Here is a 21,185-nt window from a genome sequence, read left to right on the forward strand (position 1 = left end):
AACTCGTGGGTTGAGATAAGAACAGTTTAATAACTAAAGTAAAATATAATACTAACAATGGTAATAATGAAATATAATAATAATAGTAATGAAAACGAATATAACAAAAAAAAAAGGGGGGGGGGGAGAAAAAACCAGTGATGCACAATGCAATTGCTCACCACCCGCTGACCGATGCCCAGTTAGTTCCCGAGCTGCGATCCGCGCCTCCCGGCCAGCTCCCCCCTGTTTATGTACTGGGCATGACATTCAATGGTATGGAATACCCCTTTGGCTAGTTCAGGTCAGCTGCCCCGGCTCTGCTCCCTCCCAGCTCCTTGCACACCTGCTTGCTGGCAGAGCATGGGCAACTGAAAAGTCCTTGGCTTAAGATAAGCGCTACTTAGCAACAACTAAAACATCAGAGTGTTATCAACATCATTCTCACACTAAATCCAAAACCCAGCACTGTACCAGCTACTAAAAAGAGAGTTAACTCCGTCCCAGCTGAAACCAGGACAGTGACTTATTACTGCATCTGATTCCAAGCTTCACTTTTCTTTAAACAATGCTTTTGAGATGTATCTACTAAACAATGATCAAAGTTAAAAGGAATAAAGGTTGATTAACTGTAATATCAACTCACACAAATATGCTTAGAGCAAGGATATTGCAATGGCCACCTCATAACTTTACTCTCAGGTCCAATCAGTTCACTTCCACTGATCTAGATGGATTGATAGGAAGGAAGTGCCGTACTTAAAGCCTACTAATTCTTGCTACAGTCTATATAAAACATAATTGCAACATTAGTAAATGTTGGATGTGTCATCAAGCCCACAGATAAGTATATGAAATATTTGTGGGAGTGTAATTCAGATTTGTGAACATATTTCTAGTGCCAGCCTTCATTAAGTTTTGATTGAGAAAATTGGCAACTGTGAAATTAGCTGTCTTGGTAACTGAAGGGTCCCTAAATGAGAGGCACTCATAGCCTTTTAAGAGGATTTTAAAAAAATATAATTTTAGGTAATCAATGAGATTATGCTTTTTAAAACCTTGTAAAAATTATTTCATAGTTTGAGGTAGATGATGTTTAGAATGTGTTCTATGTTTTTGCTGCAAAGCAAGGACTGTAAATCCATGTTTTTAAGTAGAAAAATGAACCAAAGATGAACTATAGAGATGTTGCCACATTTCCTGGTATTTGTTAATTCTAGTCAAGAGGATTTTTGCAGATTGAATTCTTGAGTCTGGATCTGTGTAAACTTTTCTCAGGAGTAGAAAAGTATTTTTGATCGTGTGTGCATATATATATGTTTGCACATACACAATACATTAGCAAAAGCAGAACCTTCAATCTGGTAGGTAAATAATTTGCAAAATAGGAAGGATTTCAATCATAGAAACTTTTCCCTAAAATTTCATTGTGATTTGGGTAAACAAATGTTAGATAGTCTCATATGTTTGTTTTATTTGACTAGCACTGGAGAAAAAGAGCCTTTCACTTCTATATGTGTAGTCTAGCGTACTCCAGTAGCCAACAAAAAGAGCTGCTATGGATTCCCCGCCCCCCCCCCCCCCCCGCCCCCCCCTTCTTTCTGGCCTGAATGAACTGCATGGGGGCCATGTCCTGTCATCACAAAAGATTGCCAGTCTTAGCTTAGAAATAAGGCACTGAAGAGACCTGAAGAGAAGTTAATGTCTTACCCTTGGAAAAATGCAAGGCGTCCGTGTGGGCGCTAGGAAGATGCTTGCGCTGGTTCTGCCTCTCCTGCCTTGGTTCCCTGTGCACACTCACTTTGTAAGCAGCCACGATGGCACCCCTGTGGTCTGAAGCTGCCTCTTTGCTGTGGATGCTGCCCCTGCAACAGAATAAGTGAAAAGAAGCATGTGAAGACGCCTCAAAAACTTCCAAGTAAAGTTTGGTCACTAAGTTAGGTCTTTGGTGGAAGGTGAACTTTGCACAGAAATGGCTGAGGGGTGCTTCTATCTTCTGATGCTGTCAAATCATGAGGGCAACTGAAGGAAAAAGGATTGCCACAAGTACAGAAATAGAATAATATGGTGTTTGCCAGTTAGCTTGGGAGCACCCTGACTGTGAACCTAGGATAAGATAAAGTACAAGAAGCTTTGTGCAATTCAAACAGACTGCTCAGTTACAATGGTTTTAATGATAAATAAAAGGAGATGACCATGCTAATGTCTTGCCCTGTAGTTGTGATTCAGTCCCAAGAAGTTTGTTTCTTTCTGCATATCTCAGCTGTCAAGATGTTTGTCTGCATAGCTGTGAATTCAGATCTTAGCACACTCCCTGTAGCCCTATATTTGTCCTTGGAGAAGAGGACTTTCCTGCCTTCTTCTAAGCTTCCATTTGGATTCAATATGTTCACCGTTCTTCCCTGCCTATCCTGACTGTCATCCAGATAACTCACTCAGGCAAAGCTAATGTATTATTTCCTCTCATACTTTTATACATGCTAAAGCAGTCTTGAGCATTTATATATCTCTCTCTATCTATGGTATTTTTATTTATATATGTATATATAAAAAATTGTGTGTGCATGTCCCTTCAACTTCTGTGCAGTAAAATTTTTCACATCTATGATCAGTGTAACTAATGAAACAGTAATATGTGATGCTCTAAGTATTGTAATTAATGATTATTCAGTCACAAGAGTACACATCAATAGGGTATTGTATAAACAATGCTTTTCATAGTTAAATTTTGTCATAAATTTTATTATAAGCTTATATGCTTATAGCGTCCAGTAAAAGGTCCAATGTGGTATTCCTATAACCTCTAATAACCATTTGAACCTGTAATAAGCAAATGTAAGTGTTCTTTTAATGTAAAATGTGGTCAGATAAGATATTAACAAATACTTAGCGTCAATTTACAGAAACTGATGTAAAATAACAGTACCCTCGCTCAAGGTTTTCTTAACCTCATTGAAAAGCGTAAGTGCTCTTTAAAATAAGATGATGTTTGCACTAATGTGGCGTTTTCTTTTTCACTACAGTTAGAACTAACTTTCAGCTACTTGGAAATCCAAGGAGTAACTTCCAGTAAACCAGGTCAGGTGAGTGTATTCTAGATAAAAGGTACTTGTTTACTCATTGTTAAATCTGTTCTAGTCAAGGAGGTAATGCTCTAACGTGCAGGTGTCCCCATCCGGTGAGCGCACTGTACGTTTGCGTTCTTACGTTCATGATGCTTTAAAGTCTTAACAATAATGATAAGAATTTAAAGAGTCAATTTTAGGAATGTGTTGTGCAGGTGAGATGATGATAAGAAATACAATTTTTTTTCCTGGTTTAATATGGTACAAGTTTTCTTTTGTCTTGTAAGTGAATGTTTTTCTCAGAGACGATAAAACAATGCCGGCTGGTATATAATCATCACCACGCCAGCTTGAATGGCTTCTGTGGTGTATACCTTTATGGTGAAGCCAAAAGCTACTGCTTACATTGAAGGCAGAAATGGTTTTCCTTCCAACTACTCTTGGTGCCATTACTGTATACAACACAAAATATATTTGACAGCAAGTTATGTGCCCAAAAAAGTGAATGTCAAAGAGAAGGTGCTGGAAAGAAGAATGCCTTTAGTAAGTTTTTCATTCATAAGATGAACATGTTGACAAGATTTGACAGTTCAATTGTATCAGAGTCTTCATGTGTTTCATGTGTATTTGGCTTTTAAAGAGCTTTTTAAAAATAGGATCATCTGGCACTTTATTTGAACTCTGAAAAGCTCTCATTGTGTTTAACATGTCATCTTTTTAACATGACTTTTGAAGCTTTCCTTAAAGGAGAAAAAAAAAAAAGGTCCAGATGTTTACTATTTTAATGGGGAGACATTTAGTAAATTCTGTGTATGTTTTTGTGGCTTTATTTATTTAAGGTACTAAAATGCAGTGGTAGCTAATGCTAATTATTCCTGGAGACATAGACTATCACTGTAGTAGCAAAGTTTACAAGGGTTTTTCAGCAGCCTTGCTCAGCATACCATTTTCCTAAAGTATTTTTTAAGGTTTTGCACGTTTACATCATTTGTGTTTTAAATGTGTAAGGCTTATAGCTGAAGGCCAGCAGAATCCTGGATTATTGCTTGTGGGGCAAATGGTATTGTTGCAATTTTCCTGCAAACAGTGTGTTATATGCATGATACCTGAAGGACATAGTCTTGTGCTAGGATAATACAGCCTCTTTGGGGTCATCACCAGGATAACCCTCGGACATGAACTGGGAACCGAAAGAGCCCTGGGAATTAGTTTCAATAAAAACAATCTTTTGTAGCATACTACGCAGTGTCCCCTCTCGTACTATCTATCTACATTTCTCATTTATTCCTAATGTTAGCTTCTTACTGTGTATGCACAGCTCCTCATCTAAAAGAGCTTATGACTTGGGCTGTGCTAAATATTCACATTGGAGAAGACAGAAACATTACATTGCTTCCTGTGATGCAGCTGAAAGCAGCAGCAGACCTGATGTGTCAGTCATACAGTAATCTGATTTGATTCTGAACACTCAATATATAACAGAGATGGGTTGCAAAAGGCTTTATTTTTCCCCCTCACTGAAGCACGTATCCCCCAGACAGCAGGATGGTTACATTAGCTGAGTTACTGCTTCATTTGAACCGAGACAATATATTACCATAACATTTTCTTAAACGGCACAGATCAAAGCATTAGAACTTTTCCAGAGGATCACAGCCATTAAAAGACTTTGACTTTTTGCTGGAGGAAGCAGGCCCTGCTCGTTCAATAGTTTCCTGTCAGGCTGCACTTGCTTTTCCTGGTGTTCTGGGACGTGTTTCGAAGAGGACAATGCTGTGAAAAGTTCTTGGTTTTCAGAGTGTCAGCTGAGGTCAAGATCCTTTGAAACTTTTATTCCCGTGGGAAGCAGGGCACTGTTAGGAAAAGCAAAGTTTGAGTATGAGGGTCTTGTACATTCAAGAACAACTTTCAGAAACTTTACCTGGAGCATTGTTGTGTCATGTCTTAAGGAATAACAGATTCCTACTGGCATGCAAAGCATTCAGCTGGCATTCAAAATGCTCTCCTTTTTAAATGGACATGAATTATATGATACCCAGTTCCTGCTCTCATGCTCTCTTATTTACAGTTGATTATGGAAACTGAGAAATGCAGCATCTCCATGAAGATGGCATCCTCGGAGGATGTGAACGAGGTGCTGGCACACATTGGGACCTGCCTCAGGAAGATATTCCCTGGACTCTCGCCAGTGTAAGTGTCTTTTTGGGCACCTCTAGCAGCGACAGATTGTGTGGAAAGGGGGACAAGCCACCACTTTTTGTCCACAGCTCTCCCCACCCTGACCTCAGAAATGCACTGAAGGTATGAGAAACACCTTGAGGCAAGCACTGAGCTTTTATGCAGGTATATGACAGAACCAGGAGGCAGTGCAGAGCATAGGTAGGCTATGCATGCTCTGTAGGGTCAAAAGAGCCTTTGTTTTGAAGGGGCGATGCAGGTATTTGGAGTCTTAAGTTTTCATTTTACCTTATTGCCTCTCCAACCTCAGGTATAGCTTAGGTTCTGGCTTTTTGTTGTAATTTACTCCTTTCCCCATAAACAGCTGTGATACTTAGTGGGTTTTTTTGTTTTGCTTTGTTTTTTTCCCTAGAAGTAAAATCTGAGTTGGGAGAGGAGCGAAAAGTTCTGTTTACTTTCAGTGTTTGTGAAATGATGCACATGATTGGGAGCCTTGTTCTTCAAAACTGAGCCCTGGGCAGTCTTGTCATATACTTTCCGTGATGTAACTGGCTCCTTGGATCATACATCTCCTTCTCTAGCTTTTTTTGCTCTGCCTCTTTATGCATTGTTCTTGCCTTTGTTTCTTTTTTTTCTTGTATCTATGCCTCTGAATTTTGTCATCTTGCAGCAATTCTCAGTAGTTTTTCTTCATTTTATTTTATTTCTTCTCTCTGTCCTTGCCTCATCTTCATCACTCTCTACCAGATCATACAGCTCTACTATTACTCTCTTCAGCTCCTGGTTTTCAGCAATATTAGAGAAAGTGGACTGTGCAAAAGAATTTTCCAGGACACAATCATCTTTCTAAGTGAGCGTTTGTACCAGACATTAGATGTCAATGGTCAGGCTAAATTTACATGTTTTATTTTGGGTACATGTTTTTATTATTCACCTTTCCTGTAGGCGGAGGAGGAAATCAAGTTCATAAACTCCAGCTGGCAGTTTCTTTTTTTTACTTTCAGTTTATCTCTGTGGCAGTATTATTAACTGCCTTAATGGAGATCAAGCTTTTCCTTCAAAAAGCACACATACAAGTGAATATTTGTGAGCAGGTTTGCCATAAAACCTCAGTAACAATGTGAGAAATGTAGGCAAAAAGAGTACAGTGAAGAGGACTGCGAGGCTGTGCGTGTTCATCTGGGCGTCTGTGAAGGCCTTGAGACCTATACATGTTTTCTGTGGGCTTTCTTGAGAACATTGCTGGAGCATTTGGTGTAGCTGTATGGAGAGCTTGGTTCCTGGAAAAGAAATCAAATGTCTTGTTCTCCTCTCAGATGGCATTACTTTCCAAAATGAAGGCATTGGAGTTATGCAGATCATGTAAGACCAGAAAAAGCAAAAAGGGGGAAAGAGGTTTCTCCCATTAATGTATTTTATTAATTCTTTCTTTCTGTTTTATGGAATTCTGCAGTTTGAGGCAGTCTTGTAATTCAGAAAAACAGATAGTTTCATTTCTTAATAGGTAGGACAGGATTGTGTTTTTGTTTAGGGGGGGAAGAACACTACTAAATTACAAAGATTGGAGCTGGGTATCTAGAGTGTAGCCTAGAGGCCACATGTAGCTACTCAGCATGCTCTGTGGCTCTTTGCACCATAGTGCTTTTACTGCATAAAAGCACTGCATTAACAGCAGCGGTTTCAGGGTAACCAGTAATACCATGCCTCTCCCCTGTTTTGGGCATCCTTGTGTTAGATGAGAGCTACAAGTCTCCTTAGCTTGAGTGATCCTGTCATAGAAAAGGGCTCAGTTGCTTCAGGAGTCACAGAGTTAATCATCAGAAGGAAAGAAGAGACAAATAAATGTTGCTCCTGCTGGGCAGCATCATGATGTGTGTGACTTTTAGGCAGAGAAGTGAGTTGTATTAAAGATGATAATTCTTCCTATACGCTCATTTAAAATCATACTTGAAATAAAGAAGATTTATGAGTTTAAAAATACTTTCAAAGTCATGAATGATTTTTTTTTTTTTTTTCCCCCCCTGCCCTTCGCATCTAGGAGGATTCTGAAAAAAGTAACTATGGAGCCTTCAGAAAGACTGGCTAATCTCCAGGCCCTGTGGGACAGTCAGACAGTGGCAGAACTTGGACCTTGTGGTGAGAATGAATTTAAAGGCTCAAATATAAAAAGGCTGGAATTGCAGTGTCAGGAAGTTTAATTCTATTTCTGGCAGGAGCTTGTAAAGGTGTAATTAGTTTTAAGGTGTAATTAGTATGGAGCAGACTTCTGATTGGTAGGTGAAGGCACTATTTTAAGCTTTCTTGCAACCTGCTGGGCAAAGATAGGATAGTCTCAGTTTCTTTCAGCAGCACAATGGACAGCCTTCTGAGAGAAAAAGAGAGTGAGTTTTGAAAGACTGGATCTTTAAGTATTAAAGTATGCTTTTAGATGTTTGTTTGTTTGCTTGCTTCTTTTACTATTATGATAAATACTCTCTTGGGTTGTTTTTAGGAGGCTTTTCGCAGATGTATGCCTGTGTTTGTGATTGGCTTGGATTTCCCTATAGAGAAGAAGTACAGTGGGTAAGTACATGTCTTGTTCTGGAGCTCTTTTCAGCTAACTGCACAAATGATGAAAGAGCAGGTAAATCATCGTACTTGCAAAAAACCAGCAGTTCTGTAAAGATATATTTGGTTATGTATTTTTAACAGGATGTCGATACGATTTATCTGACACAAGATACCAGAGAATTGAATTTGCAAGACTTCAGCCACCTTGACCACAGGTAAACAATATGCAGTAATCATGCTAACATTTTGCAAACTTTTCTTGTTACCCCTCGCAATAGGATTCACGTGCCATTGCTGAAGTGGGATGGTCCCATAGCTGTTACTTGAATGTATAGACCTCTGAAATGACCATCTGTAGCATTTTTGGTTTTCAGCACGAAGCTGCACGAAAGCCCAACGGAGAGCACATTTCATTGAGGAGCCTGAGAAGATAAATATATTTTGCTATTGGAAGCACTCCAAAAAGTTAGCAGATAGATACTTTTCCTGCGGTGGTGGATATAAGAGCTCAAATTCAGCAGAGAAAACATGCAACTACATCTGGTGGGCAAAGCAAAAAAGGAAATTATGCAGTCTTTACTTATGCAGAATCTTTTTCTCATGGTGTACACAGTAAAGGAAATTACTTTTGTCAGCAAGTCAGTAGAAGGTTTCAGTTGTTCAACTGAATCCCAGCCAGTAGTTTCTCCACTTACAATAGATGCTATCAAAAATGTGTACTTCCAGAAGGGAACTAATTGAGGGTAATTTTACTATGAGATGCTGAAACTTAGCTAAGTGTTGTATTTGGTTTACTGAATTTAGCTGGCTGAGAAAATTGGATTCTAAGAAAGTTGAATCCAAAGATATTTAAGTAGGAGGAAATGGGAGGAAGTCTTAACTAAAATCTGTCATTATACAAGGAAAATGACAAATTTAAGAAACTGTAAATAAGATAGAGAAAGCATTTGTTTCTTTGGGAAAGCCCAGTGGAAGAATTAAGAATCTGACAGAGGTACAATGTTAAAATATTCTAACAGGAAGGCTGAACTTGGAGGTGGGTAAATAAGAGTATTTTGCCACAGCATTCTTTGCAGCTTTAAGCTATCTAGTATGTAAACTTGCAAAAAACCCCACTCAGATACTTACTCAGCTTCTGTGATGGGTTTTCACAATCTGCACTGAATCCCATGGCAAAGTTACTAAGCTGTACCTGTGTTGGATAATTCAGAAGTAACTCAAACAGGACTACAGGGCTACAACTAGTGCGTGATGAATGTAGCCAAAGACTGGTTGGTTGGTTAAGCCTTGCTGAGAGAAGATAAGGAAAGGAATACTATTCAGCACAAGCACATGTGGGACAAGAACATAAGAATGCTTTAAACATATTGCAAGGTGGAAGTGCTGAGAATACCATGGCGCATTCTTGAGAAAGTGACTTACAGATACCCAGCTTCAATAGAAATTAAATGTTTGAACAATTTATTGGAAGTGAAAAATATTACTTATTAGGAAAGAGTGGATAGAAGAAGTGTTTTAAGTATTTAGGATATCTCAGCTGGTTCAAATGAGTTGGCTTTCAGAAAACAGAATAATGGAGTTCTGCTTCACAGAAGCTTTTCATTGAAGTATACCTTACAAAATTGACATCACTGAGGAAATATATTTGTGTTGTTAATAAAAGTCGTTATTAAATCTTATGATTGTGTAAGTCCAAAGATTCAAAACAGTTTTGCAGCCATTTACATGCTGTGGAATCCATCCTGTGATGAGAGTCTCTACATGTTGAGGACTGAAGAGAGAAAAAGGTTTTGGATTGAAATTTCAAGAAAACTAAATTTTTTAGGAAGCCAAAACCTTATGTTATTCATTAAAAATACAAATTAGGATCTGAGATCCCAGATCAAGATCTCAATTCAAGACTGTATGCGAGTGTTTTGTGATATATTTAGCACAGTGAGAATGCTATAAATTAACATTATGCCATCGTGCTTTGGATTTTGAGAGACTTTTGTATATCTTGTCCACCTAATTTTTGGGATTGCTGAAACTATATACTTCATCTTGTGGAGTAGCTCTGAAGCGAGGCAGGATGGATACACCAGTTCTCTGGATATAGGGGCTATACATTGCAAAAATAAAAAATTTGTGTTTTTCCTAGTAAAGCATTTCTGTTAGAGGTCAACATAAGATGGCATGAATTATAGATGAATTTAAGTTCCCAGAGTGTCTGACACTTAGAGTGCATAGCATGGCTTGCCACATGGGAACATGACTTCTGAGGTTTTATCTGAAGTTATGTTGTGCTGCGAAGCATATAATTGTTTAACAACAAAAAAAGCTCAAAGTGAACAGAGCTTTTTTAACTCAGTAGCATAATTTTCATCTGTGTAGCATATGTTTTAGCATATTTGGACATTCAAAAAATTGTCAGAAAAGCGTGATTGGTTAGATTTTTTTTCTTTGCACTGTTCAGATTTCTTGCCATCTTAAATACTCTGGGGGACAGAGATGTTGAAAAAATGTGAAGGCATTAGTGAAGCTTGAATGTTGTTGAAGCTTGGAGAGATTTTCTGCATTCCAGAAGAACAGAATCTGTTTTCATTTTAAGATGGCACAGATTTACATTTTGTAAATCTTACTTTATTCTGGATGGTAATTTAGCAAACAAACTAACAAATATAAGCAACTCAACATAACTCAATGAGGGAAAGTTATGAGAAGGCCCTGCTTTTGGAAATGGTCATTAGCATTCTTTCATAGCGTATTGCAAAAGAATTCAGATCGTTGTTAGTACCACATCTAGAATTTAATAGAATAAAGTGAATAAAGCGGTATATAATTTTGAAAAGGAAAACTCAGTAACCAGTGCAATGAGGTTAGGCAAGCTCAAAGCAAGAGAAGGAGTAGAGATAAATTCCTAAAGGACCCTCACTGGTCAGAAGCACCTTCAAAAATTTGAACAAAATTTTAAAAAGACTAAACTATCTAGTTTCTCCTTAAAATCAGATGGTAGAATCTGATAAAGTGAAGTTTCTAGACAGTAAGGCTACTGCAGAATGGGCAGAGGTTCCACTGTCTTCAGGCACGTGGGGAGGAGGGAGGGGGGGGGTGTGGGTTAGCAGGTGGTGGTACTGAAGTGTGCCAGTATCTGTGCTTGTCTAGGGTTTGAACAAACAGGCCTTGAATACTGTGGAAGACTAAACTATTTAAAGATGAGAATTTGCAAATCGGCTAGGTCCATTTGTTTTAAAATATTCCTGTCCTGCTGGAGCAATGTTTCTTTAACTTCTTGAAAGTGTGATGGTTTTCCCACTAACTCTGAGCACCCAGTCCTTCAGCCATTTCCCTCCAAGGCCTGGGGAGGAGAGGGGAGAAAGGAATGGCCTCAGGCAAGTTCTGCCTGCAGCCACTCTCTGGCCCAGAAGGTACTGAGCTCCTGCCAGCCCTCCAAGCCAGCTTACCGGCTCCCTGGTAGCGTAAACACTTGCAGCTAGTGATCACTGGTCATTGTCCTTCTGTTCCTTTGGAGGAACTGGTGCTGCTGCTGACAGCTGAAATACATCTGCTGGTGGTGCCTTCTGCCTCTTCTGGTGGTGGTGGTCCATAGCGTGAACAGCTCTGCTCCACCAGTGTGATGGTGGTACTGTCAGCCTGTCCAACATTTGCCCTGCAGCATTCACCAGCAGCTGTGGCTGGCTGGTTACCACTGGGTGGATAACCTGAAAATTACACCTGAAAAACTACTCTCATGTTCATTCCACTTCCAAGGCAAAGGCACTGGCAAGAGGCACATCAAAGCTGCTAATTCATTACCTTCTTACCGATTGCTCCAGGGGAAGGCAAAGGAGGAACAAACCTCTATGTGGACATTCCTTACTCCATAGCAAGGTTCCTGCCTGCCCAGCCTAAGGGGAAAATAATTCTGGGTTGGTGTCCCCTCCCCCCTAACGTTTCACTAGTCAGTTACTGCTTTACATGGAGATAAAGTGTGTGTAGGAACAAAAACAACGTGGTGGATGGAAATAAATCTATACACTTCATGAAGCTGATAAGACTCTACTGTGCCAGTGGAAATGAATTCACCATGAGACTTGATGTGTGCTGTGAACAAGATGGAAAACAGGCTTAATCCTTGAAGGGCACCACACACTAGTTCCTCTGCAGGAGTGTGAAAACGGTCTATTTGCATGAGCTTCGCAGTTGGTAGGCTACAGTCTTTTCCTGCAAAATGCCGCACCTTCGTACTGTTACCTTAGTGATGGGCTTGCACTTCCAAATCTAGCAACCACAGTTCCCAATATAGCCTGCTGAAGGCTTGTCCATATGAAGTTGCCTTGTCTCCTGGCTTTCCTACGTGTTTAACAACCACCCTGAAGTATCGGAATGTTCGTAGAGGAAAACTGAAGGAGAGGAAGAAGGAAAAGAAGATGGTAGAAGGGTGCTGCATGTTTAGTGCAGACCTGTGCCTACCTGTGTATGTCCTGAATGAAGAGCTGGGGGTGGGGTGGGACTAGCTTATAAAAGTCAATACTTTTAAATTTCTCCCTGCAAAAACTGAGGCTTGGATGGCACTATTTTGCTGGTCCAGTAAGTTCATGTATATTACAGCTCTTTGTTTCATTACAAAGACAAGGGCTTTCTAAGTAGCTGTTAAGTCCCAGTGTAGGTGTATATATGTATTTAATATGTTGCATCAAAATGATCCAAGTGCTGCACTGCTAAATGCTGTGCTAGTGCTTGATGAATGATTCTACTGGGGGGTTGTGTACAGACATGACATTTATCAACGTCTGTTATTGGAGAAACTTAACAGAGGGAGAGCAGATCACATTAAGAGGCTTGGAATGAAGAAAACGGGAATAATTTAGAATTTCATTTGTGAAATCCCTTTTACAATTAAGAAGTGTTTGTGCTGAAAGTCACATTATCCTTTTGCAGGTCTCCTGCTTCCTGGGGGAATTTAACTATAGAGATGAGACAAGGAGGTGTTCTCTAGAAGCATTCAGTCATGGAATTATATTAAATCATCAGACTGCCAAAAACCTTTTTAGTGTCATGCTAAATTATAATTAGAGGTGATTAAGAAGCTTAAATATGTCACAGGCTGAAGAAAAAGCAATGCTAAAAGTAAGAATGGCAGCCCAGACAAATTCCTCATTTAAAAATTCATGTGAGAATGGATGTCAGTTGGCCAGTCAAAAATTTGTATTAAAATATGAGAAAGACACACAGCTGCTGGTGATGCTCGTTCTTTAGAATGCAGAGCTTTCTGTAATGGGGATGGTAGGCAATTAGCATTGCAAAAGCATGGGGAATTAGATATGGAAGAACACTTAAGAGATTGTTTCAAATGACGAAAGCCGACAGTTATATGAAATGTGTGTAAAAGTGTTTTTCTTTTTCTAGAGACTTAATACCTATAGTTGCTGCTCTGGAGTATAATCAGTGGTTTACAAAGCTGTCCTCCAAGGATCTGAAATTAGTAAGTAATAAATTGAAACAGTATACCTGCTCCTACCAGGCTGTGCTGTGTTTTAGAGGATGCTATTACATTTTTTAAGGTGAACTTTTTTAAGCAAGTACAACTGGGCAATCTATTGAAATTTTTTTTTCCCTTAATCATATCAGGAAAATATAAACTGTTGGATAGTTAATTCATGCCATAGAAACACTGCTGAGAGTCAGGTCTTGTCAAAATTTCAAGTGAATAAATTTTGAAAACTTTGTTGGGCAATAACAGTAGCCCGTAAAACTACTTCATTAGGTGTTGCTAGCTCCCTCGAACAATATTGGGTGACCAGATAGGAAACTAACTTTAAAGCAGCCAGAAATCTCAGTTGCTTTTTGGAGGTGGAAAGAAAATATCAGGATTCTGGGTTTTTTTCTCACATATAAAGCAGGTTTTTCCTCGTAATTTTCATTGCAACTTGATGATTTTTTTCTCCCAGTTTCTGAAGCTAACCCTGTGTAGTAATAAGTATGTAGTGATGTGTGACATTGGTATTCTTCAATATCAGTTTTCTTTCTGAAAAGCAAAAAGGGGGCAAATCTAAACAAGTTGGACTACTGAAGAAAGGGCCAAGAAAATCAGTAATTAGGTGACATTTTAAATATATCAAAATATACTATTTCTTCTCAACTTGAAAGTTTATAGTCACAGGTGGAGATAGTGGTTTGAGAAATTGCTTTCACGCTTGCATCCAGAAGCTTTTGTCCTTAAAAATGAAGGTTGACTCTCATCTTGTTTAAATTGATGCAATTTTATTGATCTGAAAATGCTCTCATTGCATTCCTAAGCTATCATTTTCCATGAAAATTCAGTAGAAACTAGCTTATGTGATTCTTGGCAGAAGAGCAGGCAAAAAACTTTTCTTTCTTGCTGGGACATCTTACTCGAAATTATGCACGGAATGAAACTGCGGGTATTTTTAATCCTGTTGTAGTTCACTGTTAAAATCAGCATTGTTAAAAGGTGCAATGCAATTAATCAGTTTCTGCGTCAATGAAATGAGATAGTTTGCTTAGTTAGAAGACTGGCCAGTGTAGTTTGCTTATAACAAGAACTGGTCGTATTATCTATCTGAGATATTTTTACATGAAAGTTTTTTTGCATTCTTAGCAACTTCTCTGTGGAAAACAAATAAACTTTGTCAATCTTGAAAATGCATCAGTTCCTTAAAAAAAAAAAAATTATCTTCCACATATTCCATTTTCAGTCAAAAACAACAGGAAAACGTGAGTTGTTGGACAGTAAACCCGTGCCAGAGGAACACAGCTGAGGGTCAGTATGAGGTCAGACATATCCGGAGGCCATTGAACCCATTGCGTTTCATGAGTCCTGCTCTGACATTGTGTTTGATAGACGGTATCCATAGTGTTTTTACAGTACATGCATGAAACTTTGCACTTACAATCACACTGCTGTAGAAGCTTTGTGATAATATTCTGAATTATTAAAATATGGAAGGCAAAGATAGAATTGGGAAGATGGCTGAGTTGACATTCTTCAGAAAAAATTTTCACCTTTACTGTATAAAGGATTAATAAGATTTTATGTGTGTAGTAGAGCAGGTTTTTTTTTCTTTTTAGGAATTCAATTAGTTTAACAGTAAAAAAAAAAACCGAAACACTAAAAACCTAGAAAATGTCAGACTCATTAGACACACAGATGTCCTAGGTATGAATGTCACGTTGTTTTTAAAGGCAGATAACAGAATAGTTTCAGCACTTCATGATCATGACTGAAATTCAGCTTTGGACATCACATGAATGTTGGTTAGTGTGTGCTGTGAAAAAAAAGGCAAATCCAGAAGCGAAATAAAAGATTATAATAAAAGGTGATGAGGTAGAGAGTTCACTGTATGGCTTTTGAATCATTAAGGTTTTATCTCTTTGAATGAGCACAGCAAACGAACTCTTTTGTTATCATGTTTCATTCATGGTACTTGCAAATGTCTGTGCAAATTCTAGAATCCAACAACATTAAGATCATGAGATGGGATTTACTTCTGTGTAGGTTGGGAGAATTCATCCTGAAATACACTGGCCCTTAAGCACTAGTCCTTAGCAGTCTTTGGAGGACCTGTAGCTAGAGTGCTTTTGCTCTTGAGATTTTGGGGGGTTTTTTTGTCTGCCTTATAACATCTTTCTTTGTGTTTAGTTGTCATTCCTGGTCAGGCTTTATTCTCCTTTGCACTAGTTGCCACTTTCTTCTGAAGGATTAGCATGCATATGAACAAGATTTCTTTAAAAATTGAGTGTTTTTTCTGAATCACAGGGTTTGAGGTTTTTTTACTATCATTATAAAAATTCTGCCCCCTATGATTAGGTGGCCTGATTCATGAATGAATTGCTTTTAGTCTGCCTTTTGCTTCTCTGAGTCTTTTCCAGAAGTCCTCTGTTGTCACCTGACTCTCTCTTGGATGTTTCTCGTATTTTTACTTACTATTTCTGTATGACAAGAAGATGGTTGTGGCCTGGATCCCATTACGACGTACAGCTTATAACTCAATAACCGTCTGTTCCATGTTTGTGTTCTTTAACACTGTTCTGTCTTTTCTGTGGCAGTCCACTGATGTCTGTGAGCAGATACTGCGAGTGGTGAGTAGGTCCAGTCGACTGGAAGAACTGGTATTAGAGAATGCTGGGCTTAGAACGTAAGTAATTCTTTTGAAATGTCGCATTTGTTACTGCTTACTCCCAGTAAAAGGAATGTGTGATGTGTGTTAGCCAGAATAAGCATTAAAAAAGCGTGTGCTCGATGTCTGCCTTGTTCTGAGGAACCTTGTGACGTCACAAGCTTTTTATCAGGTTTTCCAGAGGTTCCTTACGTAAAAGAAATCTCTTTAAACCGATGTTTTTTAAGATTCTGCCTAGAGAGTTGGGTTAAGTGGAGCAAAATGGATTGGATAAGAGAATAAACCTTAAATCAGCTCACACTGTTCCTCTCCAAATATGGTTGCCAAAAGAAGGATGAACACCTTTTTATCATTTAAAAAACAGTGTTTGAGGTTTTGTTAAAAAAGCGTATTATTCCATCTTGCACAACAGATTATTGTTTCATTCCCAAGAGAGCTGTTCCTATCTTACTGTGGATTGCAGTCTGCTCAAATATAACAGGACTTCTACATTAGCAACTTTTAAAAAGAAACAAGAAAGTAGATAATTAAGTTTAATGCCTTGCCATAGCCTTAAAAGAAAGGTATGTAGAGGTAAGCCATACAATTTAATCCTTGCATGTTTTAAATACAGTAAGTTGTAGTTACTAGGTATTTGCTTTTTCCCCCTTCACAGGAAATAGAAGCAAAGTTCAAGTTACAAACTAGCCCAGTTGGAAGTATTTGTAGCTTGTTTTAGTGTTAGCGTCCAAGACCATGTAGACAAGATAAACTCTAGCACTAATGAATTTTTATGTTAATAAAAAAAAGCAGTGGAAAGGTGGGAGAAGCAGAACACTATACTGAATTACAAATAAAGAAGGGAAACAAGCACGGGGAAAATATTTGGTGTGCTTTACATTGTCTCCTCTTCCATTGTTTGGGTCTTTTTCCCCTTTTTAAAATGGGTTTTGCATTGAAATACCTTTAAAAGAAAATTGCCTAAGTGACACAGGAAACTTGAGGTAGAGTTTGGAATTACACACAAACTTTCTGATCACTAGTGCACTGCCTTTAATAGCTGTCCTTCAAACAATAAGCACTTGATTTTAATTTCATTTTTCCTGCAGTATGCGCCATGAAATCCAGTGATAACCATTAATATTAAAAGATACATTGACTACCTTTTGCACATTGCCTACCTTAACTTATTGCAGTTGGATTAACTGTTTTCAGTTTTAACAGGACTTGACAGATAATCAGCTTGTGACTTTGGTTTTCATGTCTCCATCTACATGCACAGCGTTTGGCATTTTGCCTTGGTGTCTATCTGCTCCGATCAGCATTGTCTGTCTGTTTTTGTCTAGGACGCATTTGTCAGTTTTGCCATTTATCATATCTGCTTGCTAGGAGGAAATCTTGTTGTTACTGGGTATCTTCCTTCACATAGCTTACAGACCAGTCATTTTTAATGACCTGTGACAGAATGCCAAACCAGGGTTAAGAAAGAGCTACCAAAAGCAATGCTTTGAGAAATAACCTGAGCAGCTACAAGAACACATTTCGTCCTGCAGCAGAGTCAGTTTAAGATGATTCCATTCTTTTCTACCTCCAGCTGCTCATTTCTGTGATTTGGTTTGGGCCATGGCCCCATAAACACTTGTCATCCTCCCAGCTGATGAGACAGCAAACTATTGTGCAGTACCGGTCGTAAGGACCCAAGACTAGAGAAGTGTGGACTTGCTGTTGGGGAAAACAAGATGTCAAGTGAAACCCCCTGTCTGATAAGACTTGTGCCAGTTTAGATGCTCTTGAAAACTTTACCCCCATTGCTATTTCTTTAACAGACGTAAAGGGTGCAGTCTAGATTACGTTGGATGGCTTTAATGCTTATAGCAAACACTAATGTTTTGGTAAGTGTGTGTTAACTGAGGTAGGTGATACCCACATTTCAGGGAAAGGAGAATCGTTCAGGACAACCTGAACAAATGAGCTTGAAAAGAGAGTTACATCCCTGAGGTGTTTTAGAGGAATGGGACAACATGTGATAACCGGAATATTAATTTCCATGAAACTACAAGACAGATTCTTCAGTCTGCAAAGGCCTGTTTGCAGGAGCTGGTGAAAATGACCTATTTGTTGTGCTTACATACTCTCTGAAAGCTGGCAGGCAGAATGTCCCTACCGCCCTCCGCACCATCCTCTGCAGCCCTGTTCTAAAGGGAGTGGCAAGCTATGAGAGAGAGGGAACGACAGAGGTGCCTGCTGCTCGGAGCCGAAGGGCCTTTGACAGTGACGTTGCATGTCATCTTCCCCTGCTGGATGGGCTATGAATGTCCTTAGACCTAACAGTGTTAGTTCCTCCCACACACGTCCTCTTTTTTTCTGTTACAGGGATGTTGTCTAGACAGATCTTGAGGAATTGTTTTGTTTGTCTGAGATTTCCAGATCTGTGGTATTCTTACCCCTAGTGAAATATCCTTACTCTGCCATACGTATAGTTAATTTGAATCTTTTTTGGGCTTTACCTCCAAGCCTGACTATCCTCAGTTCAGGCAAGCATGGCTGTGCAATGCATACAGAGCAAGTTTGATGCTTTATAGAAAGTGTCAGGCTTACATTGCATGCTCTGTTCATGAAGCGTGCAGCCAAAAAAAGTAATAAATTTTAGGACTTGAAACAAAGAGTGGACAAAGGAGGGGAAGGGATGTTGCCCAGTGAGCAGAGCCCACGTGCCTCCGTTTATGGTAGAGGCTGCACAGGGAGTGGGGAAGTTGTATTAGTTTTTTCCAAAACGAGCCTTGGAGCCCCGTGTGCCCTACATAGGTAATCCAGTGCTTTCTGGTGGCAGTTGATTTACTGTGCCTTTGCTAAGTAGTTCACACACACCCCAGTTGTCCAAAAAGTTCTGATAATCCTGCCTATATTGGTCGCAAAAACTGGAGCAGAGTTTGTGAACAAGCCTGGAGGTATAGGCAGAATACTGTAATGACAAGAATCTGTTAGGGAAAAAGGAAGAGGAGGAAACTTCCCATGAAGAAAGGGGGTTTTGTTTGTTTTTTAACTCAAAACCTCGTTTTTCTTGGCTGGACATAAGGAGCTTGATTCAGTTGCCTAAGCACAGGCATCTAGTGCCATTTGAAATGCTGGAGGGTATCCACAGAGTGTTGGCAAATGTAACCAAGGACCTACAGGAGATATGTGGTCTTCTGCAGCAGCAGCTGGTAGCAAAGCAGGATACCCTGAGGCCTGTCAGGTGGCAGAGATTCAAGCCCAGAATTTCTTTGTTGAGTGTTCGTATTCACATGCTGCTTGTATTTTAGGAAAAGAATACGCTTTTCCTAAAGGCAGCCCATCATCATGCATTTGCAGCACTGGAACCTGTTCTAGCCCCAGGAGTCTGTTTAAGGACATGGAGTTTCAAAGGGAAACTAAACTTCCCTGGAACATCTCTGTACTCAAGTACACCTTGCAACAACAGATAACCAAAAGCTATTGAGGCTATTGCTGTCCAGTCTCCACTCTTTTCCAGATACTGGAAGAGGATGCTACCTCCAGGGCAGTTCTCAGCACACAGACTAATTTACTAGTTTTGTGGGGTAGGATCTGTCCCGAGGAAAGAGGGCGGTGTTAATCATCACTCTTCTAGCAATGTAGCTGGTAGTTTTCCACCACTGGCCTACAGGAGGTAAGATAATGTACTTCAAGGCAGAGAGAGAAGAAAGCTCAAGGCATATTTTTGATTTCTACCTCAGTGTCTTACTTAGGTGAAGAAAGAACATTGAAATTATAGTCTCAGTTTAACAAAAGCACCCAGTAGGGCTACTCCCTTAATACATGAAAGCTTCCCAGTAGGTACAAGGACAGGTTTGAGGATTTGTCTTAGAGCTGATATGTGCTGGTTTTGGCCAGGGTAGAGTTAATTTTCTTCATAGTAGCTGGTATGGGGCTATGTTTTGGATTTGTGCTGGAAACAGTGTTGATAATACAGAGATGTTTTAGTTATTGCTGAGCAGTGCTTACACAGAGTCAAGGCCTTTTCTGCTTCTCACACCACCCCACCAGCGAGCAGGCTGGGGGTGCACAAGAAGTTGGGAGGGGACACAGCTGGGACAGCTGACCCCAACTGACCAAAGGGATATTCCATACCATATGACATCATGCTCAGCATATAAAGCTGGGGGAAGAAGGAGGAAGGGGGGGATGTTTGGTGTGATGGAGTTTGTCTTCCCAAGTAACTGTTACGTGTGATGGAGCCCTGCTTTCCTGGAGATGGCTGAACACCTGCCTGCCGATGGGAAGTGGTGAATGAATTCCTTGTTTTGCTTTGCTTGCATGCGTGGCTTTTGCTTTACCTGTTAAACTGTCTTTATCTCAACCCACGAGTTTGCTCACTTTTCCTCTTCCAATTCTCTCCCCCATCCCACTGGGGAGGGGAGTGAGCGAGCGGCTGTGTGGTGCTTAGTTGCCGGCTGGGGTTAAACCGCGGCAGATAACAGCCGACAGCCTTCTGACTTAATGCAAGGAACATGTCTCCACCAGAGTCTGACAGTGTGGTCTTGTAGGAAAACCCAAGCTAGCTTTGAACTTAGTGCTGTGGATGGTGTAGTCCAGCTGCAGCAAAACGCTCTCAGACCGGGCAGCGTTCCCTTGCCTCTTAAGTGGATTTGGAACAGAGGTAGGTCATGCTACTGCAGCTACCTACTGTAGCTGGTTAAAGTTAGTTCAAAGCTATCCATGTTGCCTGGCTGTAATGAGCATTCTAGAACTGATATACCATCGTCTCACTCAGGACACGTTGCTAGGACTGTGGTCAGCCAGTTATGTACTTTGATGCTTCTCACTGTAAAAAGAAGCAAGCAAAGACCAGTTCATCAGTGTGCTGCTGTTCTTTGAGAAAGCTATTACTGCTATTTTACAAGGTCAGAAATACTCCTGGTTTGTTGACCTTCTGGATATGCTACATAAACCCATCTGTTTGAGTGACTGTTGGTAGAGAGCTGCTGCAAGTGAGGGGGTTGGCTTGTGAGTGAAGGAGGTAGTGGTATGCAAATTTATGTACATATCCCACTCATGCGTGGCATGGAAGACTTGGAAGATGTGCTCGAGTTTTCAGTTATTCTGTGTAACTCCTATTTTATATCTTCAGATCTTTATCAAAAGCAGTTTGAGCTTTGATTGAGTGCCCATCAGTCTCTTAAGTCACAGAATAAATAAATGATAAAATAAGCCGCTTCAAAAGATTGCAGATTAGCCAGATGAGCATTGTTTAGAACTGTGAAGAATCAGTTACTGCTCTGCAGTAGGATAGGCCTCGTCTGGCTAGTAGTCCCTT

General features: G+C 39.8%; 1 protein-coding gene across 6 annotated transcripts in view; it reads left to right on the forward strand.

The window, feature by feature from the left end:
- The window catches only part of CARMIL1 (capping protein regulator and myosin 1 linker 1), a 202,768-nt gene that overhangs the window by 84,874 nt on the left and 96,709 nt on the right, over positions 1-21,185 (forward strand). For all 6 annotated transcript variants that reach the window (XM_050891525.1, XM_050891527.1, XM_050891529.1 and 3 more), the window contains 7 exons: positions 3,003-3,062; positions 5,113-5,234; positions 7,261-7,358; positions 7,714-7,784; positions 7,914-7,987; positions 13,161-13,236; positions 15,822-15,910. In XM_050891525.1, coding sequence (XP_050747482.1) covers positions 3,003-3,062; positions 5,113-5,234; positions 7,261-7,358; positions 7,714-7,784; positions 7,914-7,987; positions 13,161-13,236; positions 15,822-15,910 — 590 coding nt within the window. The remainder of the gene's footprint in view (positions 1-3,002; positions 3,063-5,112; positions 5,235-7,260; positions 7,359-7,713; positions 7,785-7,913; positions 7,988-13,160; positions 13,237-15,821; positions 15,911-21,185) is intronic.

Source organism: Gymnogyps californianus, chromosome 2 (genome assembly GCF_018139145.2).
Source record: "Gymnogyps californianus isolate 813 chromosome 2, ASM1813914v2, whole genome shotgun sequence".
In the NCBI taxonomy this organism is placed as follows: domain Eukaryota; kingdom Metazoa; phylum Chordata; class Aves; order Accipitriformes; family Cathartidae; genus Gymnogyps; species Gymnogyps californianus.